This window comes from Lactuca saligna, chromosome 8, assembly GCF_052625555.1.
Source record: "Lactuca saligna cultivar CGN05327 chromosome 8, ASM5262555v1, whole genome shotgun sequence".
Lineage (NCBI taxonomy): Eukaryota > Viridiplantae > Streptophyta > Magnoliopsida > Asterales > Asteraceae > Lactuca > Lactuca saligna.
In genome coordinates this window covers 161,885,760-161,902,790 of record NC_136424.1, presented here as the reverse complement: position 1 = coordinate 161,902,790, position 17,031 = coordinate 161,885,760, and the positions used below count along the sequence as shown (strand labels likewise).

The window sequence follows — 17,031 nt, the reverse complement described above, 5'->3', positions numbered from 1 at the left end:
CTTGCTGAGTAAGCCCCACGTACTAGGGTTATCCATAAACCCTAAATTCTTCCAAAGGCCATAACTTCTCCATTATAAGTCTGAGGTCGACGGTCCTTATATCTATGGAAATGTAAAGATAAGCTCCAAATTTATCAACACATACCTGTCTTAAAATATCCAAAACAAAAATCTAATTTCCACAGAAAGGTAACGAGAAGCTCCACACTTTTATTAGCACTTTACCAAAATATCCCTTGGCTCCAAAATACAAATCGAACACCCAGATCATTTAAATTACATCACACACACCCAAATGGGAAACGATTCGGAACAGAGCATCACAAAAACTTTTGAACCCAGGCTTTAAACCATGGTTAATTATCCTTTTAATCCTTGTGTCTCCAATCGGGGCTTATGGATCTGACTCAATGATTTCCCTAAACGTTGATTTTACTTAGTTAAATTATTTTTGGATACTTATTTCCTTTTTTTGAAATACACAAAAGGCCAGTTTTTTAGCATTTGCAACCCATTCCATTCCTTTTTTAGAACAACATTACTAATGTATCCCATGGTTCCTTTGGTATCAGCGTGTCCATGATATGTTCTATAGCTTCTTCTTCTATGGTTTTTCAAAGAACCAACATTGCTTTGCCACCCACAATCATCCGCTTTTGAAGGGTATCATTGTTATCTTTAACCTCTGGTTTTCGTATTTCGGATCCATTCATAACCATGCACAAGTCCCAACCTTGCATATATGACATTATGCAAGTTGACCAAATATTATAACTGTGTTGGTTGAGTTTCTTCATGTCACCAACTACTTGAATCTCCTTTATGGTCAACCTCGCTCTGATACCAATTTCTTAATCAATGAAATTGAGTTAACACAACAATTTATGCACTTAAAAGACTTTTACAGCAACGAAAATAAAAGAAGGAATCATACATACACACATACATACAACGTTTTATGGAACTAGTTTTACCCATTGCATGAAGCAGGTACTACAAAGCTAGAACTACGCTTTGCATGAAGCATGAAGCAGGTACTACAAAAGGAAACTATTCACTAACAAAAGGGAATGACTACATGAATAAGGCAAACCAACAATTAAAACATAAGTTATAGACATGTGTGTGAGCATACTTGTACCATACATGGATGGTGTTGTACGTTAATAACTTTGTCCAAAAACATTAACTCCAAATGTATATTCCAATTAAATGTCTATCATACTAGCTAAGTTCTAGGCTTTAAACCACCATATTGGTGCTTCTTTTGATGGATCTATTTCCTATAGAGCACTTAGAAAATGAGCACACTAATTGTAAATATATTTCAAGTGCAAATATTAAAATCACATGAAGATTCTTGAGTTATAATAACATCCATAAGTGTTGGAATTTCTAGTACTTTTATGATAATAAGAAATTGCACAAAAGTCGTTATTTGAATAAATAACACAAAAGTCACAATATTTTAGTTTTTTTTTTTTCAATTTTTACACCTAGAATGTGATGTCCCCAAAGAGCATCACGTTCTCATGCCATGCCATTAAAGATTGCCTTGTCACCAGACAATTTGGTGACCGGGTAAATGTCAACATATAAATAAATTAGAAAACAGTGTGTTATTAAGACAAAATATAACATAATATCAAAATCGAATTCATGTGTAAACTTAATGACTTTTGTGAAATTTCCTCTTAGTTTTATATAGTTTAAAATGGTTAAATGTTTTAAGTGTAATACCTAAATAGACATGTAAAATTGACTAAAAAAACCACATAAACTATTTTCTATAATAGTTGAATTTTTTTCCAAATAAGTGGACATTAATAATCGTTACCAATAATATACAATCCTAAATTAATTAATCATAATATTAAAATTTATTTTTAATTTTATCGCGTTACCTTACAAAAAAAACTTAAATAACTAATTTATAAATTAATTTATCATAATGTTAAAAGTGATGCAAAATTGAGAGTCTTGTTCAATTTTATCGCTAGCACAATAAAATGATATCACTTTCATAAATGTCATAATATGGTTCAATTTCATAATTTTTCCATAACTAATATTAATAGGTAGCTAATAAATAGATGATATAAAAAATAGCTAAGTAGGAGTTGAACCTTCAAAGTCTTACCAATGCAAACGAGATGAACAGATTAATCGAAGACATGAAGTTGACTACACTTGTGGGGGTAGCGTAATTTTCGATCTATCACTGATGGTTTTGGGAGGACGATTGCACCATTTGAAGACATTCCCCACAGAGTGGATATATCCCATGTTAAGATCGGGCTACTAACCTCCAGGAGGACTCGTATTAACGATGAAATACAAGCATCATTTGAAGGTAAAATATACAAACTTGGCATCATCGAATTTGACGAAGATTGGTTTCCATTCAAATTCGACCCCTCTGAAGACGGCAACGAAAAGACGGTATCAGAAGATGAGATGGCTGAGCAAAACGATGAAAGGGAAGAAGGGGAGATAAGGCCGGAAATCAATGATTTGGATGATCAAGAACCGGGGAATTTTAGGGTTCCGGCGAATGATCCTACCAGGACGGAGATGGAAGTCGAAGAGGCTCACCTTGAAGCGACGGTTCAAACAAAAATTCTGACGGAAGAAGCTGAAGCGACACCTCGAAATATGGAGTTTCAAACGACTAACGGATCGATGGAGCAAGCTAGCCACGGAATCGATGCATGCCAGCTGGACCCTAGTTATCCAAAGTCAAAGATATTACATGACGGACCTGGTAACGGCCTCCCCCCACTTGGATGCTTTGGGCCTTTTCCGTATCCAACTATTTGCAATGAAGCCCACACTTTCATAGTGGGTAGGTCCAATGGGAAAAGGAGAAGAGTGTTAGATTCAACTCCTAGTATTAGTCCAGTGGTTGATTCGGGTGATATAGATCCGATGCCACATACTGTCCCACTACCGGATTCTCCTCGTATCTCTCTAGTAGAAAAGCATATTGACCTGAATACCCCTCCGATACAGCAGGCTGATCATAGATGAAGATCCCCAAAACCCCTGGCGCTCCGAACTTGTAAAAACAGTCGAGATAGGAAAAGAATTGGGTTTCGACTTGAACCCTGATGACCCTATTCTTCAGGAAGCCATGGGAGAGGAAGGTGAGCACTGTAAGTTGTAATGAATTGCCTAAGTCTAAATGTAAAAGGGATCGGCGAGGCTCATAAAGTCAGATGGATTAAAAGACTTAAGGTCCAAAATCGGATCTCATTTCTGGGAGTGCAAGAAACACAAATGACAAACATTGAAGCAATTGATGTTCGTGGGTGTTGGGATTCAGAGGAGTTTGGCTTCTCGATAATGCAATCGTTAGGAAGATCGAGGGGACTGTTGAGCATGTGGGATGTAAACATCTTTGAGGTGCACGAAGTTATAAAATCAAACCGGTTCTTGATAACAATTGGTGATTGGGAGGGAATCCCAGGTAACACGATATTGGCAAATATATATGGCCCTCATGATCTGAATGAGAAGAAAAAAGTATGGGATGAGTTGCTACAGATTAGAAGGGAGAGACAAGGAACGTGGATTTTGTTTGGAGATTTCAACACAGTTAGAAGAAGAGAGGAGCGTCGTAATTCTCATTTCTGTGCTTCCTCTGCGTTTTATTTCAACAAATTTATCTCAGATGCGGGCCTTCATGATATCAGATTGGGGGGGAGTAGATATACCTACTGCTGTAACTCACTCAACAAACTCAGCAAACTCGATAGATTCCTGGTATGTAATAACTTTGTCAATTCCTTTCCTTTTACTTCAACCACTGCCCTGCCTAGGGAGCTGTCAGATCATAGCCCGATAATCCTACAAACATCCTCCGCGGATTTTGGAAAACCCCCGTTCCGTCTGTTTAATTCATGGCTTGACCGAGAAGGTTTTGAAGAAGTAGTTAAAAGCGCTTGGAAGGAATTTGAGGGTTATAGAGCTCCGGATATGTATTTGATGGCAAAAATGAAATTCCTAAAAAATAGGATAAGGGGCTGGCGGGCCACAGATCACCCCAAGGAGGTGAATGAAATGTTGAAAATTAAAAGAAGAATTCATGAGCTTGATCTCCTAGCAGAGGATCGACTACTTTCAGAAGAAGAGATTAAAGAAAGAAACGCAGGAGTCCAAAAATTGGTGGAAAGGGAGAGATTCTTGACAAGTCACATCAAACAGCAGGCGAAAATTAAATGGGTTATCGACGGGGATGAGAACTATTCTTTCTTCCATGGCTTTATTAACAACAAAAAAAAAAGAACAGGATTGTCGGGTTGCTTATCGACGATCAATGGACCACCAACCCTGAAAGAATAAAAGCAGAAATCTTTAACTTCTACCAAGAGAAATTCCGAGAAAGGTGGCCATCCAGGCCAAAGTTCAGTAGCTCCAGATTTTGTGTCTTGGATCCATTGACAAGCTCAAACCTTGAAGCCCCATTCACAGTTGAGGAGATAAAAGAGGCAATTTGGTCATGTAGAAGTGACAAAAGCCCTGGACCGGATGGATTTTCCTTTAAATTCCTTAAGAGAAACTGGGAATTAATGAAGTATGATATATTGAACACAGTGAGATATTTTGAAAGATATGGAGTCATTAATAGGGGCTGTAATGCCTCATTTATCACCCTTATTCCAAAAATAAAGGACCCACTCACAATCGGAGACTATAGACCAATAAGTCTAATTGGTAGCATGTATAAGATAATTTCAAAAGTTTTATCTATTAGGCTGAAAAAGATCATTGGCGAGTGCATTGGGAATGTTCAATCGGCATTTATAGATGGGCGTAACATTCTTGAAGGCCCACTAATAATCAACGAAATGTACTCGTGGATAAAAAAATCAAAAGAAAAAATGCTACTTTTTAAGGTAGATTTTAATAAAGCTTTTGATTAGTCAATTGGGAGTATCTTGACCATGTCCAAAGACAAATGGGATTTGGCGAAAAATGGAGGGGATGGATACATAGTTGCTTGAAATCTGCAACATTGTCAGTCCTAGTTAACGGATCGCCAACTAGGGAATTTGAAATGGGGCGTGGAATAAGGCAAGGAGACCCGTTATCCCCCTTCCTCTTTCTAATTGCGATGGAGGGGTTGAATATTGTAATGAAGGAGGCCTGTGCAAAAGGTATTTTCATAGGAACAAGAATCCCCAATAGTAACCTTACCCTCTCTCACCTGTTCTATGCAGACGATGCTCTCTTTGTCGGTGAATGGAGCGAGGAAAACATAAATAACCTCGCAAGAATTCTTCGTTGTTTCCATGTATCGTCGGTTTTACAAGTTAATTTCAATAAGTCACGGGTATTTGGAATTGGGGTGGAAAAACAGGAAATAACAAGCTTAGTGGAGTCGCTTGGATGTGAGCCGTCTGACTTACCATTCACATATCTTGGCGTGCCTGTAGGGGCAAATATGAAATTCAGAAGACACTGGGCTCCTGTGATTGAGAGATTTCAATCCAGGCTGAACCGTTGGAAGTCTAAGACCCTATCACTTGGGGGTCGTCTAACTCTTGTGAAGGCTGTTCTCGACAGCCTTCCTATCTTTTATTTCTCACTGTTTGTTGCTCCTACAAGTGTTATCAAAAAACTGGAAAGCATAAGAAGAAGATTCCTATGGGGAGGTGCGGAGAATCAGAAGAAGATTAACTGGGTGGCATGGAAGTCGGTGACAGCTCCAAAAGAAATCGGCAGATTGGGGTTGGGTTCTCTCAAGGCGATCAACCTCTCTCTAATCACAAAGTGGATTTGACGATTGAAGGTCGACAGCTCGGGCTTATGATGTACGGTTATTAAAGGGATTCATAATCTCCAAACTGTGCAGGGAAATGATAAGTGGGTGTGCACCCTAGCTAGTGATGGGGTATTCCAAGTTGGTAGACTTAGAAAAAAAATTGATCAATGGAACTTACCTACGGTGGAGTCTACACTAAAATGGATTCATGAAATTCCATTGAAGGTAACCTGTTTCATGTGGAGGGTAAAATTGGAAAGAATCCCAACTGCTTGTGCTCTCCTCAAACGCGGTATCCAGATCACTTCCCCAATTTGTTCTTATTGTGAGAATGCAGAAGAGGATACAGCCCATGTACTCTTTCGATGCTCAATGGTTGTAAGGGTATGGGAATGGGTGCTTAGCTGGTGTGACCTCCCAAATATTCACTTTGAATCCGTTGAAGAGCTAATGGCATTCACAGCGCAATGGGGATCATGTGAGATGAAAAGGAGAGTTTTAATTAGTATTTGCTATGGGACTACATGGTTTCTTTGGAAGGCAAGGTGTGATTGGGTGTTCAAAAAATTAAGAACATCCCCTGCCAAAGTGGTTGACTCGATAAAGTCCACGGTATTTCTTTGGATGAAATATAGGAGAAAACATTGCACTTTGCAATGGATTGATTGGTATACCAATCCTTTTATTTGAATGTAAATTTCCTTCTTCTTGTACTCTTTGCCCCTCCTAGCGTCTTGCTAGGGTGGTGGTTTTCTTAATAATATTTGTCGGTTCCAAAAAAACTAATCAACTTCATAATGCTCAATCGATTGTAGCTTTTCCCTTTGAAGAATCTTCAACTTCGGTGCCTGTGATATATAGTTATGTCAGTAATATATACGCCTTGTGTTTATGATTTGAAAACATCAAAAGAAACTAATTAACATAATTATTTCTCTAAAATATTCTTTTTCTTGAAAGAACAAATCAAACAATATATATGATAAAACCCTAAAACATTCTTTAAAAGCAAGAAACCAGTTAGATTTAAAAGCAATCAACCAGTTAGAAATGAGTGTTGCCAAAAAGCTGGCAGAAAAGAACAAATTTTCATACATATATCGATTAAAAAGCTTTACGACTCTTGACTTGAATAAAATATCATAAAATTTATCCATTAATAATATATATAAGAATTGCGTACATTTGGCTGGTGGAGGAAGATCGGAACAGCTACTGCAGTGCCAAAGACAAGTTGGATGATGGGAATATTTACAACTTGGTTAATCGAAAAAAAAATTGTCATGGTTCAGTTACTTGACATATTATTACAAGTGGTGGTTTATTAAAAACTAATGTGCATGACTTGGTGACAACAAACATCTAACTTGACAATTAAACCAACATAAGGGTGTTTGCTTTCACAAAAATGATTGTTCCAATTTTATTATTTTAGGGCTCAACATTAACCATAGTTTTTCTTTTATGTTTTAAAAACTGCTAAAGAACATGTGTTTATTGTCTGATTTTCAATACTAATCATCAAGGTTCTAAGTACATAAGGTGTGACCCGGCGGCAATGTTAAGCCTCAAGTTTTTCGAAACTTTGGCGAGCCACGTCGTTTGTAAGGCGTGACTTAAGACGACCATTTTGTATATAAATTAATATTTTTATATGTATTTTCAACTATTATCCATTTTTATATACATATATGACTTAAAGCGACATTTTAGTAAAGCTAGGCAGCAGATACAACCCTTGGAATCATGACGAGCTTTTTAGAACATTGCTAATCATTATTTACCGGCATGTACGTTTGTTCAATTTCTCGTAAAATGTTTGTTAGCATGATCTTTATCAATTGTTTCGTTTCATTCTATTACAGATCAAATCTTTGTGTGTAAGTCATCAATTAAGGAGTTGCTAAATGGGAATATTTACAAATTGGTGAATTGGGAAATTTTCCTCATAGTTCAGTTAGTATGTTGCTATATTATTACAAAAAAATTCTCATAGTTCAGTTAGTATGTTGTCATATTATTATAAATGGTGGTTGATTAAAAACTAATAGACATGACTTGGTGATAACGAACATCTAACTTGTCAATTAGACCAACATAAGTGTACTTGCTTTAACAAAAATGATCGTTCCAATTTTATTAGTTTAGGTGTCAACATCGAATCTGAAAACTTAACCATAGTTTTCGTTTTATGTTTTAAATACCGCTAAAGAACATGTGTGTATTGTCTAACTATCAATACTAATCATTAAATATCAGCATCTATTTTTCTTCAATTTTCCGTAAAAAGTTTGTTAACCAGGTCTTTTTCAACTGTTTCGTTTCATTCTCTTACAGATAATTTTTGTGTGTAAGTCATCAATCAAGGACTTACTAAATGGGAATATTTATAACTTGGTGAATTGGGAAAAATTCCTCATAGTTCAGCTAGTATGTTGTCATATTATTGCAAGTGGTCCTTGATTAAAAGCTAATGTACATAGCTCGATGACAACACATGTCGAACTTGTCAACTTGACCAACATAAGTGTATTCGTTTTCACCAAAATGATTGTTCCGAGTTTATTATTATAGATCTCAACATGGCTTCTTATGTCTTAACCATAGTTTTACTTAGATCTCTTAAAGATTGCTAAAGAACTTGCGTTATTGTCCAATTATCAATACTAGTCATTATATATAGCATGTATGTTTGTAGTTAACTATCATATAAAGTGCTTCTAATTTTAGGCGTTATGTTAAGTAGATTAGTTACCTTTATTCATTCTTAAAATTGGGAAGAAAAGTATTTAAGTAAAACTCGATTATGCATTAATTTAAAACTTGATTTACTTATTGGTTTTGTATCTAACGTTAAATATATTCAAGGACCTTATATATCATTGAATTGATGTTAAGTACATGATATTGCATGGTTTTCAATATAATCAAGTATCTTTCAGTTAACAACTTAGTACAACTTATTATATATGTATCCTTTCTACATAAAAGAAAATACAATGTCTTAAGTATGAAAAACCTATAGACTCAATAATGTTAGGTATACTATTATGACTGAACATTGTTAGCTATATGTTATACTTGTTATGGTTAGAGATGTTTAACGTAATAATATGTTAATATTATGGTAATTCAAATTATGATGATTTTCTGTTAGTATCATAGAATCTCAAGTATTGTAAGGGTTTGAGCGATTATCTAGTTACGGAAAAGTGAGTATATATGTAGTATAAAGTTTTAATTGGTCACTCGTGAAATGCTTGCACAAAAACAAACTTGAAATCGATTATAATGTCCATCCTACCTTAGTTTGATGGTATTGGTTTTCCTTATGTGGTTGTGGTATTTAAGTGAGAGTTTATTATCGAACTCAAACTCAAATGTATGTTCATATGTTGCATTGCACCAGATTTAATAACACACCAAAAGATATGAATAGTAAGGAATCTATTTATTTTGAGTATTTTATTATATGTTTGCTCTTACTTATGTAATTATCCTAACACTTGGCTGCAAAAAAGTATATAATAACACATAACTTTATTTAGTTCATAACATAGTAAGAAGTACTAAAGCTAGAACGAAAGATAACTATGATCTATTAATATTTTTGTATTTTATTATTATGTATAAGCTAAACTATATTATCGTTCACAAGTATGTTAGGGATATATATATATATATATATATATATATATATATATATATATATATATATATATATATATATATATATATATATATATGCTATCATGTCTTTAACGTTTTAAAGAAATGTTTGGTTATCTGTTATTTTCAAATAAACTAGTCATTACAAGTTAGTATAATACAACTATTTAAGTATTCTAACTGTCAAATTTGAAATCTTGGACTCAAATCGTTATATATACAATCAGAGGTGTCTAATGAGGAAAGCTTAACCCAATAAAGGAAAATAAAGCTTTTAGCTAGGATTATGGTAAATGTAGTGTGAGAAATGGTTGCTCGTGATACACTAATGTATAGTGTAAGATTTTTGGTTTTGATATTCCATAATGGAGAGTTTATAAAAGTTAATGCACATAAATATTGTTGATTATATTAATAAAAAGGTACAAGAATCTTCCAGATCTGACTTTGGGTGTGTGTGGGGGGGTAATTGTTATTAGTGAGTTTGACTAAGTTTGATGCTTGGGGTCAATTAAGATTTTGAAATTTAATTAAATTAATGGTTTAATTATTAATAGGTTATGTAGAAACCCCATTATTTAGGGTTGCATGTATAGATATCAATATATAATATAAATATATTACATAAAAGGCATATATTACGTACAAGATCATAAAATAGAAAAATATTGTTTAACACACCCCTCTAGTTGGAATAGGAGGATCTTGAATGTTCAAACTTTTTGCAAAATCCAAAAATAATTGAGTAGGTAAGTCCTTTGTAAGCATACCGTTTATCAACGGAGAGTACATGTAAAACATGCATATGACCAATTATAACACACTTCCTAACAAAATGTAAATATATTTCCACATGTTTGATTCTTTAGTGTTCTACCGGGTTGCAGGTTAAATACATGGCACTAACATTATCATAAAAGACATCAGTGACACGACAAAAAGGGCAATATAACTCAAGAAGAAGATTTATAAGCCATGTAGATTCTGCAACCACATTAGTTACCCCAGTACTTAGATTCAACATTAGAACGAGATACAACATTAATTTTGGTTGCATGTACAGATATCCATATATAGTGTAAACATATTACATAAGAGCCCTTATACTATGTACAAGATAATAAAACAAAAAACTATTGTTTAAAAACTATAATTCAATATTGATGGTCTATTATTCGAAGAAATGGTCCAAAATTTTCAAGTAATTACAGAACAGTTGGTGGTTATGGTGTATGTATCTTTTAATTCATCTCACACATATTTATACCATGGTAATTGTCATAATTATTGGAATTCTTGATCGCCGATTAAAGCCAAACATCTTTAGATGGAGATTAAAGCTAATGGGGTTGCTACATAGCGTTGGCCCTAAAAACACGACTTACATGTTTACCTCATGCCTTATGTCTCAATAATCGTGCAATAGAATCGCTATCTAGTGATGGATTCAAAACTTAGGCTAAGATTTTGTGGCTCTTAAAAAAGGTGTCAAAGGGGATTTGATGTCCAAAATAGTGTTTTACGTAGCGATAACCTTTGACGCGACTAATCACTTGAAAAAGGATATATATATATATATATATATATATATATATATATATATATATAGAGAGAGAGAGAGTTAGGTTCATTTGAGACCACCTATATTTTGTAAGACCGTGAGACACATTTTTTTATTTTTTTTTAATTTTTTTTAGTTAATTTATGTTCTGAAAATAATATTTAAAAAAAGAATTTTTTGATTTTTCCATTTATTTTGCATTTTAAAATTATTTTTAGAATATGTACAGTGTAATATTCTATTTAGAATATTTCACGTATTTTTTTTAGTTAATTCAAGTTCCGAAAATAATATTTAAAAAAAGAATTTTTGGATTTTTCCATTTATTTTGCATTTTAAAATTATTTTTAGATTTGGTATCACGGTCTCACAAAATTAGAATGGTCTCAAATGAACCTGAACATATATATATATATATATATATATATATATATATATATATATATATATATATATATATATATATATATATATATATATATATATATATGTGTGTGTGTGTGTGTGATTATTTGGATACCAATTCTTTCAATGCTATTGTTCATGAAAATTAAAATAGTTGTATAAATAATTTATGGACAAAGTTGATTAAAGCCCTTGATGACTGTTACTTTTATATAATTTGTAACGGTTGCTAGAGTGGTTGTTTTATAGAATTGAAGTGTTGTTAAAACATACATTTATACCATGGTTTTTATACACATAAAAGTTCTTGGGAAATTTGATGACTTTTTGAAATGACCTGTATACAACATATTTATATTATGGGGAAAATGAACATGTTAGAAACTAGTGAAATTTGGATAAAGTAATGGATATACGGTTAAATAAATGATTCTTGATGAAATATAGAATATTTATGTTGTAAATAGTAAATTTAACAGGAATAACTATAATAGATGTTTAATTTCATGATGAGGGGTTTAAGTTAGATATGAAATGGTGAATTTATGAAAATGGTAACGTTGCATTTCCATGTGACTTGTATATCCTAAAAAATTGTGAAATGTATATCAACTTAAAATAATTTTTTAGAAGGATTTTGTTTTCTTATTTTTGTAGTGCGGAATCCAAAAGGACGCTTTCGTAGAACACGTTGAAGACAACGAAATCATAGATCTTTGCAGGGTTAACTATGATCCATATTAGCTTCTATATACTAAAGGTATATTTTATTTTGTACTATGATTTGTTGTTAGAAATGTTATGTTAGAATCCACGATTTGTAACCAAAGTTAGGGTTTAAAATAAAAGTTGTTATTTTAACTGAACAATCGTAGGTATGTCATCTTTGATCACAAATATGAGTATTACAATGCATTTAATTATCTTAGAGCACCATTATTGGATGTGATGTAGAAATCATGGCTTTATCATTTAGTATGTATATGAATTTACAAACCTTTATTTTAAAAAAAAAAAAAAATTATTGGTAAGCTTAGCATTGTTTAAGATAATATTATGTTAATATCATGCTAACTCAAGTTATGATGACTTTCTATAAGTGTCATATAATCTGAAGATTTGTATCGGTTTGAATGACATTCAAGTTACAGAAAAGTATGTTGCATAAAGTTTTAATCAATAACGTGTGAAATGCTCTGTAACATCGTAAATTTCAAAATAAATTTTTCAAAATTTTATAAAACATAATTCATTTAATATTCAGAAAACAACCATATTTAATTATCCAATTCAAGTAAATACAAAATCCCAAGATCACAAATGTATAAACTCCGTGCGTGTGTACGGATAAAGCCGGCGCCTTCCCGCGGTCGTCACTAGTACCTGAAACAATAACATCAAACACTGTAAGCACAAAGCTTAGTGAGTTCCCCAAAATACCACATATAACACATATTAGCCACTCGAGGCTATAACTTTGTGGGTCCGTGCACCCAAACTATGTGAACCCTCAGGTTCTAACTTTGTAAACATGCACAACATAAATCACATAGAAATAATGCAGTACAGCATATAACATACATAGCATACAATTACTCTATCACATAACTCTGGTTACCTACTCAAGGTAAAGTATAGTGAGAAGATTCATCTCGCGTGTCTCGGTAAGTCGTAAATCCTGAAATCACTCGATCTCCCGAGCTATAGTCCTTCTAAATCACAATACATCTCTAATTAATACTTTCCCAACTAAGGTTGACTACTCTTTAACAAGTCAACTTAGGTCAATGCTGGTCAACGGTCAACGGTCAACTTTGACCGGACTCGGCGAGTGCACTATAGCAACTCGGCGAATCTGAGCGTATACACTAATTTCCCTGGAATCCTCCCTTGACACGTCGAGTATTCTCCTAACTCGATGAGTTCCACCTGGCATGATTTGTGGGGCCACCACGAATCAACTCGCCGAGTCTCAAGAATAACTCGGCGAGTCCAGCTTGACTCAGTCCACCTGTCCACTCTGACTTCCCCCTGACTCACTGAGTCAACCCTCCCTAACTCGGCAAAACCACTCGTTGTGTGGTCGGGCAATATTCATACTACTCGTCGAGTCTGTTCTTCGGACTCGGCGAGTCCGTGCCATGCAATGACTCAAACTTGCTCATAAGGTTAGATCCAGTCCATTAACCCATAGATCCAGTCCTTCCAAGCTTATTTAGCACGTAAAGTCACTATCTTGATGCACATACAATCTCTATATGACCATATATGATGTTTTTGACTCAAATACTACAACTCAAGGTCATAAACTCCATTGCTATACATAAAGCTTGATGAGTGAGGCTCTCTGGACCTCTATGGATCCAGATCCAGAGCCTCAACACAAGAAGGGAACTATTTGGCATCAAATCAACCCAATAATGTCCATAAGAAACCCTAAATCCCATTATACTTCACAAAACATAAGATAAACCGAAATCATACCTCTAGATCGATGATCTAAGCTTCAAATCCACAGAATAGCAACCTCCTTTGCTTCCTCTTGCCTAGAATCTTCTCCTTCTTTGCTAAATGACACACACAAGGTCAAGAAATACTTCCTTTCTCTCTCAAAACGTTCAAGCACTCAAGGGTTTCTCTCTAAGGGTTGGATGAGCACAAATGACGGCCATAAGGCCCTTTAAAAACGTCTCAAACCCCAAAAATTAGGGTTTCACCACACAGCGTGGAGTCGCTGAGTCCACTCTTGGACTCGTCGAGTCTGGATGCGAACCCGTGCCCAAATCCGCGATCCTACTCGGCGAGTTCGAGCTCCAACTTGTCGAGTCCACTCACAATTCCCAAAAATAAGCCAAAAATAAATACCTGGAAATTCCAGGCTGTTACAATTCTCCCCTACTAGAACTAGACTTCGCCCTCGAAGTCTCATTCTGCAAATAACTCCGGATGCTGCTCTCGCATCTCACGCTCCGGTTCCCACATCATCTCGGACCCCTTCCTATGCTGCCACTGAACTAAGACCAAAGGTACCTCCTTGTTCCTCAGAACTTTGATTTTCCGATATCTGATGGCCACTGGTCTCTCAGCATAATTCAAGCTCGCATCCACCTGAATATCATCCAATGGAACCACTGCCGACTCATCAGCTATACACTTCCGCAATTGCGACACATGGAAAGTGTCGTGAATCTGCCCCAACTCTGTTGGCAAATCCAAGCGATAGGCTACCCTGCCTACCCTTGCAACTACCCGAAATGGTCCGATATATCGGGGCCCCAACTTGCCCCTCTTCCTGAATCGGATCACTCCCTTCCAAGGAGAGACCTTCAGGAGCACAAAATCACCGACCTGGAACTCAAGTTCGGACCGACGTCTGTCCGCATAACTCTTCTGTCGACTCTGAGCAGTCAGTAACCTCTGTCTGACTTGCTGGATCTGCTCTGTCGTCTGAAGCACTATCTCTGTGTTGCCCATAACACGCTGCCTGACTTCTCCCCAGCAAATGGGGGTCCGACACTTCCTCCCGTACAACAGCTCAAAGGGTGGCATACCGATGCTCGAATGATGGCTGTTGTTGTAAGAAAACTCGGCCAACGGCAAATACGTATCCCAACTTCCCCCGAAATCCAATACACATGCTCGGAGCATGTCCTCGAGGGTCTGAATCGTCCGCTCACTCTGTCCGTCTCTCTCGGGGTGATATGTGGTACTAAAATGCAGCCTAGTACCCAACTCCTCATGGAACTTCTTCCAGAACCTGGAAGTGAAACGCACGTCCCGGTCGGAGGCAATCGAGATCGGCACCCCATGCCGAGATATCACTTCCCTCACATATATCTCTGCTAACTTCTCTGCTGAAGAACTCTCACTGATGGCAAGGAAGTGAGCACTCTTCGTCAACCTGTCCACAATCACCCAAATTGCATCAACTCCCTGAGCAGTCCTTGGCAATTTGGTGATGAAATCCATGGTGATCTGCTCCCACTTCCACTCGGAAATCTCCAGTGGTTGCAACTTACCATGCGGCCTCTGATGTTCGACCTTAACATTACGGCGGGTTAAGCACCTCTCAACGAACAACACAACATCTCTCTTCATACAGGGCCACCAATACTCCTTCCTCAAATCCAAATACATCTTAGTGGCCCCGGGATGCATCGAGAATTTCGACCGATGAGCCTCTTCCATCAAAATGGCATGCATACCTCCCACGAACGGTACCCAAATACGCCCCTGAAAAGTCATAAGCCCCCGACCATCGGTAATGAACTCCGATACCAATCTAACAACTCGCTCTCTCTTCTGGTTTTCCGACCTCACTGCCTCAGCCTGTGCTCCTCGAATGGTGTCCAACACCAGAGTCATCACGGTGAAACGCAAACATACACCTCGCAACGGGGCACTCTCCGTCTGAGGACTCAGGGCGTCGGCTACCACATTATCCTTGCCCGGATGGTACAGGATCTCACAATCATAATCCTTAACCACATCCAACCACCTCCTCTGCCACATATTTAGGTTGGGCTGATCCATCAAATACTTCAGACTCTTATGGTCCGTGTATATCGTACACCGAACCCCATACAAATAATGGCGCCAAATCTTGAGGGCGAACACCACTGCCCCCAACTCTAGGTTATGGGTGGGATACCTCGACTCATGAGGCTTCAACTGCCTCGATGCATACGCTATCACATGCCTTCTCTGCATCAGTACCGCTCCCAACCACAAAATCGATGCATCACAGTATACAACAAAATCCTCCATTCCCTCCGGGAGGGCTAACACCGGGGCCTCGCATAACCTTTGGTGAAGCGTCTCAAAGGAGGCCTGCTGCTCGGGGCCCCATGAAAAAGCAACACCCTTCCGGGTCAACCTAGTGAGTGGCACTGCGATCTTAGAGAAATCCCTGATATATCTCCGATAATAACCGGCCAACCCTAGAAAACTCCTGATCTCGGAGGGTGGCCTCGGCACCTCCCAACTCATCACTGCCTCCACTTTGGCCATATCGACCAATATCCCATCCTGGTTAACAAGATATCCTAGGAACTGGACCTCTCGCAACCAGAAATCACACTTGAAGAATTTGGCATAAAGCCTCTCCGATCTCAGAACTCTGAGGATCTCCCTCAAATGCTCCTCATGCTGCTCCCTAGATCTCGAATATACCAAAATTTCATCAATAAATACGATCATCGACCGATCCAACATCGGCCTACACACCCGGTTCATGAGATCCATGAACACTGTCGGAGCATTGGTGAGCCCGAAAGGCATCACCACAAACTCATAATGCCCATAACGCGTCCTAAATGTTGTCTTCTGGACGTCCTCATCTCGTACCCTCACCTGATGGTATCCAGACCTCAAATCGATCTTGGAGAACCAAGATGCTCCCTGCAACTGGTCGAACAAATCGTCGATCCTCGGCAACGGGTAACGGTTCTTGACCGTCAGCTTGTTCAACTCACGGTAATCAATGCACATCTGGTATAAACCATCCTTCTTCTTTACAAACAGAATGGGCGCTCCCCACGGCGAGCTACTCGGCCGAATAAACCCTTTCCCCAGCAGCTCCTGAAGCTGCGAGGATAACTCTTGCATCTCTGGAGGTGCAAGACGATAA

General features: G+C 37.0%; 1 protein-coding gene across 1 annotated transcript; it reads left to right on the top strand.

The window, feature by feature from the left end:
- The first annotated feature begins 3,279 nt into the window (after positions 1 to 3,279).
- LOC145010247 (uncharacterized) lies at positions 3,280 to 4,344 on the top strand. The gene has a single exon (XM_078968810.1). It carries the CDS (start codon positions 3,280 to 3,282, stop codon positions 4,342 to 4,344), a length of 1,065 nt encoding a protein of 354 aa, XP_078824936.1.
- Positions 4,345 to 17,031: the final 12,687 nt, after the last annotated feature.